The sequence below is a fragment of the Cibotium barometz genome, chromosome 17 (assembly GCF_041138505.1).
Source record: "Cibotium barometz isolate CiBa-2024 chromosome 17, ASM4113850v1, whole genome shotgun sequence".
NCBI lineage: Eukaryota > Viridiplantae > Streptophyta > Polypodiopsida > Cyatheales > Cibotiaceae > Cibotium > Cibotium barometz.
In genome coordinates, this window is record NC_141062.1 from 43684527 (window position 1) to 43701193 (window position 16667).

The window sequence follows — 16667 nt, forward strand, 5'->3', positions numbered from 1 at the left end:
TGCCTTACGGTATGAGGAACCTGCCAATCTAAAACCTTATGATGTATCCGCTCAAGATCTATGCTCATCCCATCTCGAGAAAATCCGATGTCCTAGATACACAAGTTCGTGTTTGAAGAACTCACACTTTATACACTTGGCATACAACTTCTCTTGCCTCAAAATCCTCTAGACGATTTGGAGATGTTTGACATGCTCCTCCAGAGTATGATTGTATATCAAGATATCGTGTAGAAAACACTAGTAGGAATTTCCGTGAATAATCTCTAAAGAGATCATTCATCATCGGTGAAAAGGTTTCTTGGCATGGGAGTGATGCAAGCTCGCATGGCTGCGTGCTCATGGAGCAGATTGTTTTCTTCTTGCTAGAAAGGAACAGAGGGACCTACAGTTATGGGCATCTCTATGTTTCCAGATGTTTCATGAGGGAACAGGTAACTAGATGTATGCCGTTGTTGGCACTGTTGTTGAATGGTGCCATGAATGGTTCTGTATGGAAACAGGACAAAAGTTTCAAAGGGAAACAGGCCTAAGGGTTTCATGTGGAAACAGGTCGTAGGTTTCTCGAGGAAACATGTATTTGGGTTTCTCCAGGAGATAGGTCACATGCAGGCAGAAGGTACAGGAATGGACACATGCAGGCAGAAGGTACAGGAATGGACACATGTTTGGTACAGCCTTGCTACTGATTGGGCAGGGGACAGGGAATCCATGACAGAGATGGATAGTATCCTTGGAAGGTAGAGAGGGTTGGTACAGGTGTGTCGACTGTATGGTATGCTGTGCTGTGGTGCGAGTTCTCTTTTGAGAGACAATTTGGGAGTCTGTGTTGTGATGCAGAAGCACTGGATGTGTCAGGGTGTGATGCTGTTCATAGGGTGAGAGGCTATGGATGGTTGTGGCAGCCCTGATCATGGGAGAAAGCTTCTGTATGCAAGGAATCAATGTGAAAGAGTCTTTTGATGCGAACAATGGCTGGATTTCTTTGTGGATGCCAAGTGGATATGAAGCCATGATGCAGGGTCTTTGCAGGCTTCAGGAGTTCTACTGTGACGGTTGAGTTTCCAGCCTTATTGTAATCAAAGCTCTTATATTCAATTAAAGAAATACCGCAAGGGGCGCCACTGCGATTTGGGGCCAATCGGTGTCCGTGTACTGTTTGCAGGATCACTCTAGCTCCCCGTGTTTGTTTTCCTTTTCTAGGTCCTCGATGGTGTTGAAGTGTTTTGTGTGCAAGTTTGTTTTTGCACCGCCCTTTGGTTTTGTCTGAAGACCGAGGCCGGTTTACAGCCGAAAAGGTTATATGATCATGAAATGTAATGGTTTGAGTAGCTCTGTATAGGTATAGGCATTTGAGACACTTGCCGATCCCAAAACTGTACTTGATGGCAGGTCGACATGATACTAGTGATCTCTTCTCTACTGTTCCTAAAGTATGATGATGATGATGGTCGAGTGACTTGGTTACTAAAGTAGACTTTGACGCAAAGAGGACCTTTTTTCCCTCTGTTGACCCTAAAGTATGATGATGATGATCTGCGATCTTTGCTGGCGCACCTAGGAGGCTAGCTTGAAGATCTCTGAGTTGGCCACGTGCGGGGCGGCTACCGACCATCTTGCATACCAGAGTGGAGGCCTCTAGGGATGCGACAGTCGTAGCGAGAAGCTGCAGGTCCGCTTCGGAAAACGAAAGGCAGGTAACGGTGGCCTCGGTCGCGGGAGACGGAGCGGCTGCCATGGAGTTCTCCTGGGGGCGTAGGTGCGAAGAAGGAAGGGGGGGCAAGCGAAGAAGGAAAAGGGGGGGGGGGGTCGCAGGCAGCACCACAGGAGGGGGGGAGACAGTAGGTCGCGCTACGACCGCTACCTTTTTATTTTTTTCTCCATCTCATGCCCTCAAAGGAGGTTAGTTTTCAAAATTGGTATTTTGAAAGACAATATACTTAACATGGTGCTTTGTTTTTATCTGTTTAGATTGATAGATCTACGGTTTTATACAATTTCATATAATGTTTTTGTGTTTACATTTTTATGTTTTGAATACTTTGAATTTGTTAACAAAAAATCACATAGAGAGAGTAGAGATGCCAGATTTTCACAAATTTAGAGCTGGCGATCAAAACAATTCTTAAATCAAAATCATGGCCGCTTTCGCTGGTCTCTCGAGTACATCCACCTCAAAACAATTCTTAAATCAATTTTACAATCTATATTTACTTATTAACCTGGTTCATTTTTAATTCATCACAACATACATCTAACAAAGAAAAACTAAATAGAAATAAACCATTGTAGCCTGGGAATTACACTTCCAGATCACTCGGGAATTATCCATCTGAGTTAATTATTCTCATAGGACCAACCTCCAGGTTACTCGAGAATTACCCATCCGAGTTCACAACAACACAATTTTTATATACCACAACTTCACCATTCATGTAGTGGTACATGTGGAAGCTTTGGGAGTCTTCTTTCAGCTATGAACATCATCCTCGAACATGCTGATGCAAAATGCAAGCTGAAGATAGAGAGAGATAGCTGAGTATTCAGTATATTCTAATGTACAAAAGGGTAGTACAATCTTGCAGCCCTTGGCTGCCTTCTTGAAAAGATGTAAAACCTAATCTAGTCCTATATCTATGACTCAGCCCAATGCTGGACTGAATGAGTCACAACGATGAGCACCATTGCCTTTTATAGGCCTTGGAAAATACCAGTGGACTGGCCAGCTGCTGGTCTGCCAGATCTTGGACAAAACACCTCGGAAAAACTGCAGCCGACTGGTCATAAAACATGTTTGCGCTGGCCGACAGCCCTTCACTGTCCTCTACTAGTCTTTCCGTGCCCACAACAGCAACCAATGTTCCATCCTCAGGGTTCCGATTTGTGTCTTTACCTTGTTTCCTCTTCAGGATTAGCCCTGGGATTAGCCAGTGCATGTCTTGCACATGACATGATGACGGGATTCCAATCTGTGTTCTTGGATTACTGTCGTCATCCCATTGGAGTCCCAACCTGTCATCCTTCCCTTCCTGGCAACCTTTTCACTGAAAACCCTGCCTGGTCTCCAAATCCAGTACTCTGATGAAGATCTGTGCATTTGTTCCATCTTGTCCCCTTTGCATTCCTGCCTTGTCCCTGAACACTTTCTCTAGTCTTCTTTTCCTAAGTATTGAGTCTGGCACTCTCACTCCACCCCTTGGAGGATCACCTCCCTTGGAACCATTGCCTGAAAGCCTTTCCTGGTGTGCCCCAAGTGGCACCCGACTCACATGACTGCCATTCCCCTTGGGTCTACTGGAACACCACCAACCAACCTCTTGGGAATTCTTCCATGTCTTGTGTTCCTTTCCTTAGGCCTTGTACTTGTGCACTTTCCTGTACCTTGGACTTGTGCACCTTTATCTGGGACCAATTAGTGTTTAGCCTTGCCGAGCTTGATGCTAAAACAATGTTTCTTGGTCCCCACACCACGACAAGATTAAGACTCAGGTGATGGTTTCATCCATGCGGGATGTAGTAAGGGTGGGTGGGACATGGCCAGCAACAATATCTCAGAACCAGCCTGAAGCTCTGATACCAATGTTACATGTGGAAGCTTTGGGAGTCTTCTTTGAGCCCTAAACACCATCCTAGAACATGCTGATACAAAACTCAAGTAGAAGATAGAGAAGAGAGAGAGAGATAGCCGAGTATTCAGTATATTCTAATGTACAAAAAGGTAGTACAATCTTGCAGCCCTCGGCTGCCTTCTTGAAAAGGTGTAAAACCTAATCTATGACTCAGCCCAATGCTGGACTGAATGAGTCACAACGATGAGCACCATTGCCTTTTATGGGCCTTGGAAAATACCAGTGGACTGGGCGACTGCTGGTCGGCCAGATCCTAGACAAAACTCCTCGAAAAAACTGCAGCCTACTGGTCATAAAACATGTTTACCCTGGGATTAGCTAGTGCATGTCTTGCACATGACACGTAGCCCTTCTTTGCACTTGCACCAACCTATCTCTAACAATCCTTATGAGCCGTTATGGGGATAAAAAAACAAACACATAAGAGGGCTCATAGAGTCAACCTTGTCCTTAGCGACGAGTTGAATACCGTGGTCGTTTTAGCTCATCATTTCTTGTGCTGGGGGCCCCAATGCAACACATAAGACATATGTGTCGATGAATTATGGGAAAGCAATCATTTTCAAATAGATTAAACATCTTCTACTTCCTTTGCTAAAGAGAGGTCTTCTCTAATGGCAAGAGTTTCAGCCTTTCTCATATTCCACAATCGTGGCAACCGTACTTAGGAACATCGTGAGGATCAATCCCTTTAAGAACTTCCCCGACGGCACAATCACATCACTTTTCCTCGTCCCGGGATGAAACCTTGGATGACTTTGCTCAACATCGCCCCCCCCTCCCTACGCAACCTGCGCACTCCCCGCCTTCGTGCACCTTTTACCTCCTTCGTCTCCCGCTCACCTTCTTCTTAGCTCCCGCGCCTCCCGCCTGCCCGCCTTCGTGCGTCCGCCTCCGGCACCCTGCCTCTTGCTTGTCTTCATGCACCCGGACTCCCCCTGCCTCCTCCTGCCTGGCTGCCTTCACCTTCCGCCCTCCTGTCCCTTAGCCTCTGGCCGTCTGCCCGCCTTCCCCTGGTTTCCTACCTCTGCGCCCCAATTTCCTCGTTGTCCTTCTCCGCAAGCCCTCCATAGCCCGTCATAGCCCCTGGTTTCCTGCCATCACCTATCCTCCGGAGAACCTTTGCAGCCCCTTTCCTGTGTCCCTTGCGTGCTATTTTCTTCCTTTCCCCACTGCCTCATCCTCTTGCCATTTTCTTCCCGCCCCTTTTTCCCTACAGATTTTAGCGTTCAGGTTTTTTGTTCTTTCGGTGAGGTTCAGCTCCTTTGGTTTTCTCCCTTCTAGAAGGACTCTATGGCAGCCGCTCTGTCATCCCTGACCGAGGCTGCCACCCCTTGCCTTATTTCCAAAGCAGATCTCTAGCTCTTGGCCATAGTCACAATAAAATTTTTGAGTTTTTTTGGGGTTTTGTTGTGAAAGGTTTCGTCCCTCAGCCTCAAGGCTTCGAGGTTTCGAAAAACCAATATTTTTATTAATTATAAATGTTAAAAAATATATAAAAGCCACCTAAAAACATAGTATAATGATAAAAAAAACATGGAAGACATAAGGCACATGGCACACGCAAAATACTTCTCATGAATTCAGAGTCAAATGTCACCAAGTGAGAAACCATATTTTATAATGAACTTTTGACTTTCGAAATTTCAAGTTTAAAGTTAACAATCACATGAAATTAGATGGAATCTGGATCATATAGCATAGATACAAAATGTAGATAGATGAAAACACTGGCCAGTGTCACAAAATTGTAGTGTTTAACATGTCACATGTCTCATGAGAAAGATACTCAAGAGTCAGTAGTGCTAGTAACTACTTGGTCTCTCCCACCTCTGAATAATGAGTGTCGGAGGTACTACTACTAGTGGTAGAATGAGAAGCCTCCAGCTCTCCCTCACCACGTGCACGGCCACGTCGAGGGGCCTCTTGGCGCCTATATGTCTGGATCGAGCACTAGGAGGTACCCACACGATCATCTAGAGGTGAAGGCAAATCATGATCAGACTCATGTGCCGCCTCCGTGGCAGTAAGGGCACGTGTTTGAGCATAGTCACGCGTCTGAAGCGTGCCTCATCCTCTTGAAGAAAATCATATGCCATATCCTCATATGTGCGCCTCTGGATAAAGGCGAGACCAATCACTTCTCCCCACTGTAAGTTCTTCTCGAGCTTTGCTATGGCCTCGTTGTACACCTCTTTGACTTTCCATTGGAGAACCCCTCCTCCCTTGACATTATTGCCTTTAAGCTGTTGGAGCAAACGGAGGTTTGCATTCACGTAAACCAACTTATCTAGTTGGCTCGTGCTCAACCTACGACAAACAAGAAGGAGGTTGAATTTGTAAATTTAAAGTTCTTAGTTGACCTAGTTTAACTTCATGAATCATAAAACATATTCATAACACCAAAAGCGTGTTATATTACTTGTTCCTCTTCTTCGTGTGAATGTCCGCACATATGCTCCAAATGCGCTCGGCTGCACCATGGCTACACCACTTGTGCACTCTTGGGAGAGCACAGAGGACCAAGATCTGCAAATTGGGCGTCATGCGTCCATTTATCTCCCACCAAGAGACTGCAAGTTGTCTTTGCTCTTGCCTCATAGCAACCTCGCGTGCAAACTGATCATGATCGTATCCTCACAAGCTGAAAACCAATGCAAGGCAAAACTTGAAAGGGCTTGAAAGTTGGGGTAAAGGCTCGAGACATGACAAGAATGATCAATCTTAGAGGGCAAAAGAGATTATTGTTAGAAGTCATCTCTTGTCTGTACATATACACCAGGGCCTCTGTTGTGGGTGTGCCCGCCCAAATTAGGTGTTCTCATTTTTCCCCACTCACCATATTTTTTTTCCCTATTTTTCCATGGAGTGGGAGGCTGCCCTGTGCTGGCAGGATGGTCCAGATGCTGGCGGACTGGAGCAGGCCGACTCCACACGTGTGCATGCTGTCCATTTGGGGCTGGCCGACTGGAGTAGATGCTGGTCGGGTGACTTCAGCAGGCTGTCGGCTGCCTCTTCTATAGGCCGACCCCATATATGGGGCCATATAAAATGGCCCCATGGCCCCCCACTTCTTTGTATCTTGTTTTGGGATTTTATCTTGTGTATATAGCAGAGTTACACGCCTCTCTCTCTCTCCCTCTCCATTGCTGTGTTTTTCTGCAATGCACTTGCTCTTGTGTTCTCATATTTTGTCATCATCCCCACTGCATATTCTGACATGGTATCAGAGCTCTAGGCTCTTGATAGATCTTGGGAATTGTGTGAGCAAGGGGGGGACTGTTGTGTTGCTGATTGGTGGACTGTTTTGGACTGTTTGGGAAGAGGAGAAGCAAGAGGAAGGCGGGCTGATTTACTGGACAGCCACTTGCAGGTTTAAGTTCTTCTTCTTTCCCACCCACCCACCCTTTTCAGTTACATCCCCGCAATGATAGATTTACTTGAGATGGCTGAGAAGCACGTGAAGATCCCGACACTCCCCACGTTCCCAGTGGACCGTCAGTTGGCTGGGAATAACTACGGCATCTGGAAGGTAATGGTGGAATCTGTTCTAGAGTCTTATGACCTTGCTGATTTCATTGTTGTTGGGGTTTCACGGCCGGAGGTAGAGGAAGGGGAGTTACCCTTGATTTGGAAGGACTGCGAGGCACAGGCACAATTGTGGGACCGTGTCAATGCCAGGGTTCGTTCATTCATTTTCCTCAATTGCACACCGCAGGTAATCAATCATATGAAGCTGGCCAGAGGTATATGGGAGCATTTGGCTTCTCTTTATTAACAGGGTATCGCCCATGAAGAGGATTTCCTTGCAAGTACGGATGCGGGTTATGAATCCTGCAAGGTCGTTGACGATGCGGGAGCACATTAACAAGCTGCAGGCTCTTCAGCAGGAAGTTCTTCAAGCTGGGAAAGGAGATATCATCGGAGGATATGGCCATAACGTTGCTGTCGCATTTGCCCTCTCAGTACTCAGCATTCTACTCGTCTTTGATTACCAGTGGTGGCAGGCTCAGCACTATCACGTGGGAGGAGCTTGTGCCCATGGTCTTGGACCAGGAGGAAAGATTCTCGAACCCTCCACAGGGCGGAGGTTCGGAGGCCTTAACTGGCCAACGGTCGAAAGGCCGTAACAATAAGGGCAAAGGGAAGGCTTCATCGGAGAAGATGTCCGACTCAGACCACGAGAAGTTGAAGGCAGAGAGGACCTGTAATAATTGTGGCGAGAAAGGCCACTATTGGAGGCAGTGTCCCAAGTGGAGCACCGACAAGGGTGCAGAATCCTCAGCAGCAACCGTGAAAACTCTAGCTTTTGTGCACCTGGAGGTGATGGACATCGATGTTTCATTTTCTTCGGGCAGGGAGGTGGTTGGAGGACTTTGCGCTACGGATACTCGGGAGTGGATTCTAGACAGTGGTGCTTCTAGGCACATGACTCTTTCCCGTTCGGATTTACAGGATCTCTGTAGGTATTCTAGTCACATTCTTACTGGGGATACATCCACTATCCGAGTTCACAGTGAGGGCAGGTTGGAGATAGTTCCTGATGGCAGAGGGGGGAAGCATTCCTCCCAGGTGTTGTATGTTCCATCACTTGGTTTTCATCTGTTGTCAGTGCATCAGGTTTGCGAGACTGGCATACGGGTGGAGTTTGATGAGCATTTTGTTGCTCTCCAGGACAAGGCAACATGCCAGGTAGTTTGGGAAGGCGAAGTGGAGAATGGAGTTTACAAACTTTCAGCACTCTCTCTCCCAGGTCCTCAATTTTGTGATGAGTGGCAGTCTGGTAATGGCCACTTAAGTGTGGATACGCTGCAGGTGCAGGCTTTCCGGGACCATGGTGGAATAGCTTACCAGATGATGGCAGCAGTTGGTAGGAACTTTCCAGTATAGATGTTGGTAGTTCTTGTGTTCGTCAGTCAGAGGAAACTTCACAGGTAACCTATGCTCTGATGTCTCGTAGTATTCGGGACAAAGAAACTACTGTAGATGAGGAAGTTCTTTCCACGAGGACCTATTGGAAAGCCAGGCAGGTGACATATGATTACTTGAGGGAGGTGGATGTTGCACATTCTCCAGGCTTTGTGGTTCCGGAGTCAAAGGGGGTTGGTTACAGGTTTCCGAAGGCCTTGAGTGGTCTTCCGTAGGTTTCCAGGACTTGGCATCCCACCATAACAGTTGTTGATCCTTGTGGGCAGTATGGTGCCTCTCTGACTCGGAAGCAGAATGGTTCATTGATTTGGTTGATGTATACCAGATTGGACGGGAGCTTCCTGATGAGGCTGTTGAGCTCATGTTTGCAGATGACTGGTTTGCTTGCAGATATATTTTGTTGACATGGCACAGAATGCTACAGATGTATTTGGTGTGCTCACCCAGGAGGACAAGCTGGATGGATCTAAATACACCCTCTGGAGTTTCATGATCCGTAATTTGCTGGTAGCCAAAGGGCTTTGGGGCATCGTGTGTGGTGATGACACACGCCCACTTACCATACAGCCAGCCACGCCTCAAAGGGGAGGTGCTCAAAGAGCTCCTGATGTAGATCCTGCTCCCACACAAGAGCAGAAGAGATGGGACTCTAGAGATGCACAGGCCATGCCATTGATAGCCCTTTCAGTGAAAAGGACTATTATTCCGCACATTCGTTCATGCAAGACATCGAAGCTTGCATGGGACACATTGGAAGCAATGTATCAAGTACGCAACGAGGCAAGAGTTGCCTACTTGAAGAGGCAATTGGATCTTCTTTCTATGGATGAGGGTGACTCCATGGCAGATCATCTCACCAAAGTGAAAGATTTGCAGGAACAATTGCTCAACATTGATAAGGTTATCCCAGACAGACAGATGGTCACCAACACTCTTCATTTTTTACCACCTTCCTAATTGGGCTTTCACACCTCTCTCAACCTCTCAATGAGAGGAGGTGGTGATCCCGTCACTTTTGAAGAGCTCGTGGGTTTACTCTTGCAAGAAGAGCAAACAAGAGCAAACTTATCGAGCAACCGTGGTGGAGAAAAGGCATTTACAGCCAAGGATAAGGGTAAAGCAAAGAGCTTTAGGCATGGGGGATGCAGCCAGGGTCCTTTTCTCTTTGAATGGGACGGCAAGATTTGGCATTATAGACCTCTTGTTTGGCTTTCACAACACCCCCCCTCCCCCCACAAACCCCGGCCCCCTCTTGCGTCCAAAGAAAAAAGAAAGCTTTTTCCTTCCCCTCTTTTGTGGGTTTTGAGCATGTACATGTAGCCTCTGGCTGTTTGATTTTTTACTAATGAAGGATCTTTTTTTTTTTTTTTGGGGGGGGGGGGGTTGGAGAGATGCCAGAATTTCAGGAAAAAGATTTTCTTTTTTGAGAACATCATTAGGAGATTCCATGAGTCTTTCATATATTGCACTGATGTCTTTGATACCAGTTGCACATTTATCTCTGGTGATACGTTTGTCACTAGTTATATGATTTGAGACGGTTACAGTCTTGATCTTTTTCATAAATAGAGGTATGTTGCATAAAAGTGTTTACAAGTATGTAGGCTTGTCGCCAATGGGTGTGTAGCCGAGTGGTGTGGGCTTGTGACTTGGGGAGGGGAGGCCCTGAGTTCAAATCCCTGCAGGCCTCCGTTGGTAGTGTGGCCCTTTGTGGCCACAAGTTGTAACATTTTCGAGTGGGAAGACCAAGCCGCCTCCGGGAGAGTACCAAATTGTGATTACAGGACCTACTCAAGGGAAAAAACTAAAAATATATAGGGTTGTCATAGCTTGAAATAAGGGAAGCTTCATTTGGAAATGGTTTGCGACATGTATGCTGATGGGATGATTTTTTCTTTTATGTATTCAGGCAGGCCAAGAATCTTTTCGTTCCATCACAAGATCATATTATAGAGGAGCTGCCGGTGCATTGCTGGTTTATGACATCACCAGGTAGATCAATCAGCCCGAAATGTGATCGCGTGTGTGTCTTCTTGCAATAATGGAGGTGTGTGCGCTTTTTGTGTAAGTCGTTTTGGTGCTGTGCTAATGAAGTGGTTCTTTTGACACTACAATTACTCTCAGACGGGAGACCTTCAATCATCTAGCAAGCTGGCTCGAGGATGCCCGGCAACATGCATCTGCAAACATGGTAATAATGCTGATAGGCAACAAGTGCGATCTTGCTCACAGAAGGGCAGTAAGCACAGAAGAAGGGGCACAGTTTGCTAAGGAAAATGGGTTGATTTTCATGGAAACATCTGCCAAAACAGCTCAGAATGTGGAAGATGTAAGAATCATGAATCTGAGTTTCTTAGCTTTTTTTGTTTGCTGAAATGGCTGCAAATGCCCTTAGATTGACCGACATGTGGCTCTTCTCAGGCTTTTATTAATACAGCAGCAAAGATTCATCAAAAAATTGAAGAGGGAGTTATCGATGTCTCCAATGAGGTCGGTCAATCTAAACGTCAGGCATTGAACCAAAGCTGTTAAATCGCTTTGTATCGAGGCTTTATGAAGGTTTTTCTATGTTTCTTGTAGTCATGATTTTATGGTGATTATTCTTTGAGGCCTCTAGATAGGCAATCACATCATATACCTAGTTAAGGAAGTTGGTATCCTGATAGTGTGCCTTGATGCTGGCCATTGTATCCATGTCAATGATGTTCCATCACATATGTATGTGCATTTTGGACATCTACCAAGTTTGTTGATCATATCAAGTTGTACAATGTTTTTGTTGCATGCAAGAGACTCTCATCTCCACCAAGGCGCCAAGTGAGCATCATGGCATACTAATCATAGTCTGCATGGGTTGCATCTCATATGTAGACATTAATGCATTTTTTTGCCTTTGTTAATGCCCCGTGGTGTAGGTTGTGCTTGCTTTCTTGGTTAGTTTTGAAAGATGAAGCATACCTGATTAAAAAACGAACATACATGATAGGAAAGTAGATATGATCCTGGTAATAAGGTGAAGGTGAACCAAAGAAAAGGAGGGGAGATCTCCTCCATGGCTGTCCGTTTCTGGAAGGAAATTACATCTGCAGGGGTGGGGAGAATAGCCACACTGGGGCCTTTACTGCCGAGGGATCCTATCCTGATCTCCAGACTGAAAAGGTCTGAGGCGTTCCAAATGGGAAGAAAAGATACCTGGCATACTTGCATAGCCCTAAAGCTGCCATAAAGGTGTTCCTATTGGCCACAAAGGGTAAGGGTGTCGATGAGGTCAGTCTCAGTGGAGCAGACAGGAGGAGTGGTTAATGGTAAAGTGTCCAACTGGTTGGCAGAGGGTGGACATAGCAAATTGTTCCCAATCAAAGTCTGACAGAGGCTCTTCCTTCGTGTGAGGAGGGCTCTGGAAAAGAGGTGGCCTGAATCTGTGCCAGCTTGCAGAAGATTGACCGCAAATCTGGCTGACGAGGAGGCAGGATGGGGGAGCTTGGCGGATGTGAAGATCCACCTAGGGGCCTCCGTGCTTAGGAGTGTGAGGTGTATACAAAATCCTTCCACAGCTTTCCCCTGGGGTTAAGGACAAGGAGCTTGCCAAGTAGAGCTCTACTTTGAGTCTCCTCCAAGCCACCTTGATGAAGAGATAGCACCCTAAGAGACCTTGCTACAGGGGTTTTACCCACTATCTTCTTATGACTATAGAAAGTTCTGGATCAGCCTCCAGATCTGGCGGTTGCAGGAGCAGAAGAAAGACTGATGTACTTCATGGTGGTGAGGAGAAACCATTATGTTGGGCTAGAGTTTGTAGCAGCAGCAGCATACACCCACAGCAAGTACACAGTCATGAGAAAGAAAGATATATTAAACATCTACTAAAGACCCAATGGGCCTATGAGACCAAAGTGATACAATAATGTCTATGGTATATCTCATCATGAAAGGGAAAATAAAATAGAAACAAAAAATAACTATCTCATTGGAGTGATACAAAACTGTCCATGGAAATCTCGTCATGGAATATTAGGAACATGAAACATGAGAGAGAGAGAGAGAGAGAGAGAGAGAGAGAGAGAGATGATGATAAATGAAATGATATATTAATGTCCTCAAAAGGCCAAAATGACCTATGAGACCAAAAAGGTTACAACAGTTGGTGGATCTGATACAATGTCTGTGTAAGAAAAGCTAAAACAACTAAACAACTAATTGAAACTGAAACAACAACTATGAGGAAAAGTAAGGTGTTAGGAGCTCCTAATGGATAGCATCTGGGAAGGAAAACTCCAACAACAAAGGTAAGCATCATATACATCACTATCCAAAGATGTCTCTCATCGGTCGATGGCGGATATCCTCAATGTCCTCCATGGTGAGTACTCTGACTGGACGTCTCCCATGCCCGCGCTAGTATGGTCCTGATCCTCTGTTGTAGTCTCGGCCGGTGTCGAGATGGGCCTCTCATCTTGGGGCGCCTGGACCGCCCCAGCTCTATAGCCCGATCAATCAGTGTACCTTTGGCGCGGCTATACTCTGGGGCTAGCTGCAATGCCTGTTGGCCTGACTGATCAATCTCTGGTCGAAAGAAGTCTGTAATCTGCCTCTGTAGGTGTCTCTCCCTCTCTGATCCCCTCCCTCTCAAGAGACCCTCTCTATGTCTACGTAGCTCCAGCAAGTATAATTCGAGGCATCTCTGATCGTGGTATCTCATGACTCTGGAAAGTGGTCCGAAACCCTCTCTGAACAGGCAGTGAAAACGGCCTCGTATCTCATAATATACTGGATAGTGACATATGTAATGTAACTCTGTCTCTGGCTCCATCCGGCACAACTGACAACCTCAGCTGGTACTCCTCTGAATAGTCTAAATCTCTAGCTGGTGTGAGGATGTGCGCATCTGACCAATAGCACACCGTACCCCATGAGAAGGATGAGTATCCATGTAGCTGGGTCTGATCACAAACCCATCCTCCGTGAGCTGGAGAAGACGATCTCTATAGAAAGCCATCTTCATACCAAGCTCGTGTGTCGGCTGTATCCATGTCCTCCTAGTGTCCAGCTGAGTCAAGTCCTGCCTGATTAGTTTGGTAATCTCTGCTTGTGTGAGAGAGGGAGGGTGCATCCAGGGAGTACTGAAATGGAGGTAGCCTGTCCATACTAAAGCCATGCAGTTGGAACCAAGCTGTCATCTGTGCATACCAACATGATCCGTCTCCCTGTGATGCCAACTGTCGTGAAGACTCCAGGGCTAAGCGAGCATATCTGTCTCTAGGGAGAGCCCAAGTGCTATGTATAAAGGAGACTGATCGAGTGAGTGCCTCTACTACCAATGGGGGGGCAGCCATGTCTGCACGGATAATATCATGTGGTACGGAGGCCTTGGGCCTAATCATCCGGGAAACTCCTGCCATATGATCTGCCCTCCTCAATAATAGCTCTAAGTGTCAAGATATGGTCAAGAGTGGAGAAACCTCTCCTGAACCCTGCCTGCCCTGATGCACGTATGCCCTCTCTCTCTGCCCATCTACTCAACTCCTGCTCAAGAATAGATGCATATAATCTAGCCAATGTGTGACCAATCATGATGGTACGATAATTCCCAGGAAGCATGGGATCCCCTGACTTGAAGATAGGCACAATCGTGGACATATTCCAAGTCTCAGGAAAACCCTCACACATGGCTCGGTTAAACACCATAGCAATAAGCTCTGCAAGCATATCTCTGGCATGAATAAAGTGCTCTGCTACCAAACCATCATGATCATATGCTCTCCCAGTCCTCATCCTGTCAATAGCTTTCCTTACCATCTCAGCAGTAAAGAAAGCACATGTCTCTGGGCATGGCTCTGATGGGTCTGGCAGGGGCGGCTGTCCTGGTGCTGTGTACAGGGATGCTCCATACTCACCCCAAATCTCTGTGGAGGTAATGGGTGGTGATGGTGAATGCTCATGGAATAGTCTCCATGCCTCGCCTGAGTCCTGACTCATAAATAACTGATACAAATCCCTCTCTAACTGAGCAAGATAAGCCCTCTTCTTCCGTCGCACTAGGCGCCGGAAGGTAATCCGTGACTGTCTGTGAGTGGTAACACCCATGAGCACCTCTCTCTGTAATCTGATCCTTATCTCTCTGCACTCCTCATCATACCAGCTGTTTTGGGGCATGTTCCCAGATCGTCTCCGTGTAGGCTGACTATGGGGATATGCCTCTGATGCTGCAGCATGAAGCGTCTGTATCAATATCTGAGTGAGCTCATCTAATGGCCGTCCCGGCTGCTCGGCACATAAGCGTCTATATATCTCATCCGTGTACACGGTGTCAGTCTCCCTCGTAAAGGTGTAACGAGTGTGTGTGGAGACCTGTCCCAATGGATCTGTGCTGAACTGAAATGTGAGAGTGAAGGACAAGATAGCATGATCCACTGCTACTCCAACCGGCCTAGTGCCTACCATAAAATCCTGAAAAGAGGGAATGAGACTGGGCTGAGCCATAACATAGTCCACTGTACTAGCACCATGCCGATGTGGAAAGCTAGTGAAACCGCCCGCTGTCGGGAATCTCTGTAGGCCATTCAGGATGGCCAATCCATGTGTAGTCCCCATGTCTATCAAATACCGCCCATACTCAGTGTGTTCCTCATCCTGTGAGAGTCTAGATAGGCCCATATCCCTAACATCAAGCTCCCTCAACATCTCCTCTGAGGTATGATAAAATACTGTCTGGTTATGGGCGGTCGTGGCATTGAAGTCCCCCAGGAGAATGATGTCACCAAGAACTCCCAAATGTCATCATCCAAAATAGAAAAGGGGGACTGCCCGCTAGGTGATGCATACACTGATGTACTAGGAGCAAAATAGCATATAGCAATGTAGAGATATCTGCCCGTCTCTGCCCTCAGTCTAACCCACATGTACCTAGCCTGCTCATCTCTGCGGACTATATGTATTAGTGGCTGTAGCTCCTCTCTAAACAATACTGCCACTCCTCATGAGCCCCGTCCTCTATGCTTTGAACGAGTCTCCTGTCTACAAGCTGTCTCCCATCGGTATCCACTAACATGTGGCATGGACTGTCCAGGAGCCTGATGCATCTCACAGTAGAAGATGATATCCCTCCCAGTGAAACTATCCTCAAAATCCCCTACATCAAGGCGTAGAAATCTATTACAATTCCAAGTAGCAACTTTGAGTGTAGTCCCATAGGTCTCGCGCCGTCATGAAGAGCGCCTCTCCATAATCACCACTCTACCATCTCTATAGAAGGCCACTTTCCCTTTCTCTCGGGCTGCCCTTATCTCGGGCATAACTTCTTTCATGTGGGCAAGTTGCGAGAGTGTGAGGTCATCTCCAAGAAATATTCCCGTCTTCTTGAGTGTAGGACGTCTCTTCAAGAAGTCCTTCTTCGCTTCCATGGAAGGGAAAGGAATGATAAGTGCTCTCTCCTTAGAAGATTCGCCACTACCTTCTCTCTTCTTTCCCACTCTCCATGCCTTAGTGTGCGTGGCTTCAATGCCCATCATAGAGAAGAGCTCTTTGGTTTCCCCTTCCGCATCATCACGGTCTTTTAGACCGGACACTCGTACATGTAAGGCCCGGGTCTTCCTCCTTTGCTCCTCTTCAAGGGTCATGTTGATGATGGTGGGAGTGGGGATGGGTGGCGATTCTTTACCTTTCCCTTTCTTGGCGACCTCGATCCATTTCTCAGCCTCGTCCATCTTCTTTTGTGTCTCTGTGATCACCTCTACCCATGAAGATGTCTTCTCTTTATGTTGCTCCTCCTCCTCTCGAATGATCCTCATTTGTTCCTTGATGGTATTCAGCTCTTCAATAAAGGAGGGCTGAAATTTTCCATCCTCAAGCTTGCCTTGTGAAGTGGCTTCCAACTCCTTTTTGAGGGCTGAGATTTCAGCCACTTGACTTTTAGCATGCATTTTGGCCTTCACTAGTTCCTCGTTTACAGCTGAAATCTCAGCCTCTTGCCTCGATGTTCTCTCTTCGAGCTCTTGGATTTTGTCAAATCCCTTCTCGAGTTTGGAGAGGCGGTTTATGATTGTGGTAACGGAAGAGTCGACCATCTTCTTGTTTTCTTTGATAATTATGCTGAGCTTGTCCTCCACCTTC

At 46.7% G+C, this 16667-nt stretch overlaps 1 protein-coding gene across 1 annotated transcript in view; it reads left to right on the plus strand.

Moving 5' to 3' along the window:
- LOC147630037 (ras-related protein Rab-2-A-like) overlaps nucleotides 1-16667 on the plus strand; it is a 45485-nt gene that overhangs the window by 12285 nt on the left and 16533 nt on the right. The window contains exons 3-5 of the mRNA XM_086811650.1: nucleotides 10468-10550; nucleotides 10683-10887; nucleotides 10980-11048. Of these exons, the coding sequence (XP_086667776.1) occupies nucleotides 10468-10550; nucleotides 10683-10887; nucleotides 10980-11048 (357 nt within the window). The remainder of the gene's footprint in view (nucleotides 1-10467; nucleotides 10551-10682; nucleotides 10888-10979; nucleotides 11049-16667) is intronic.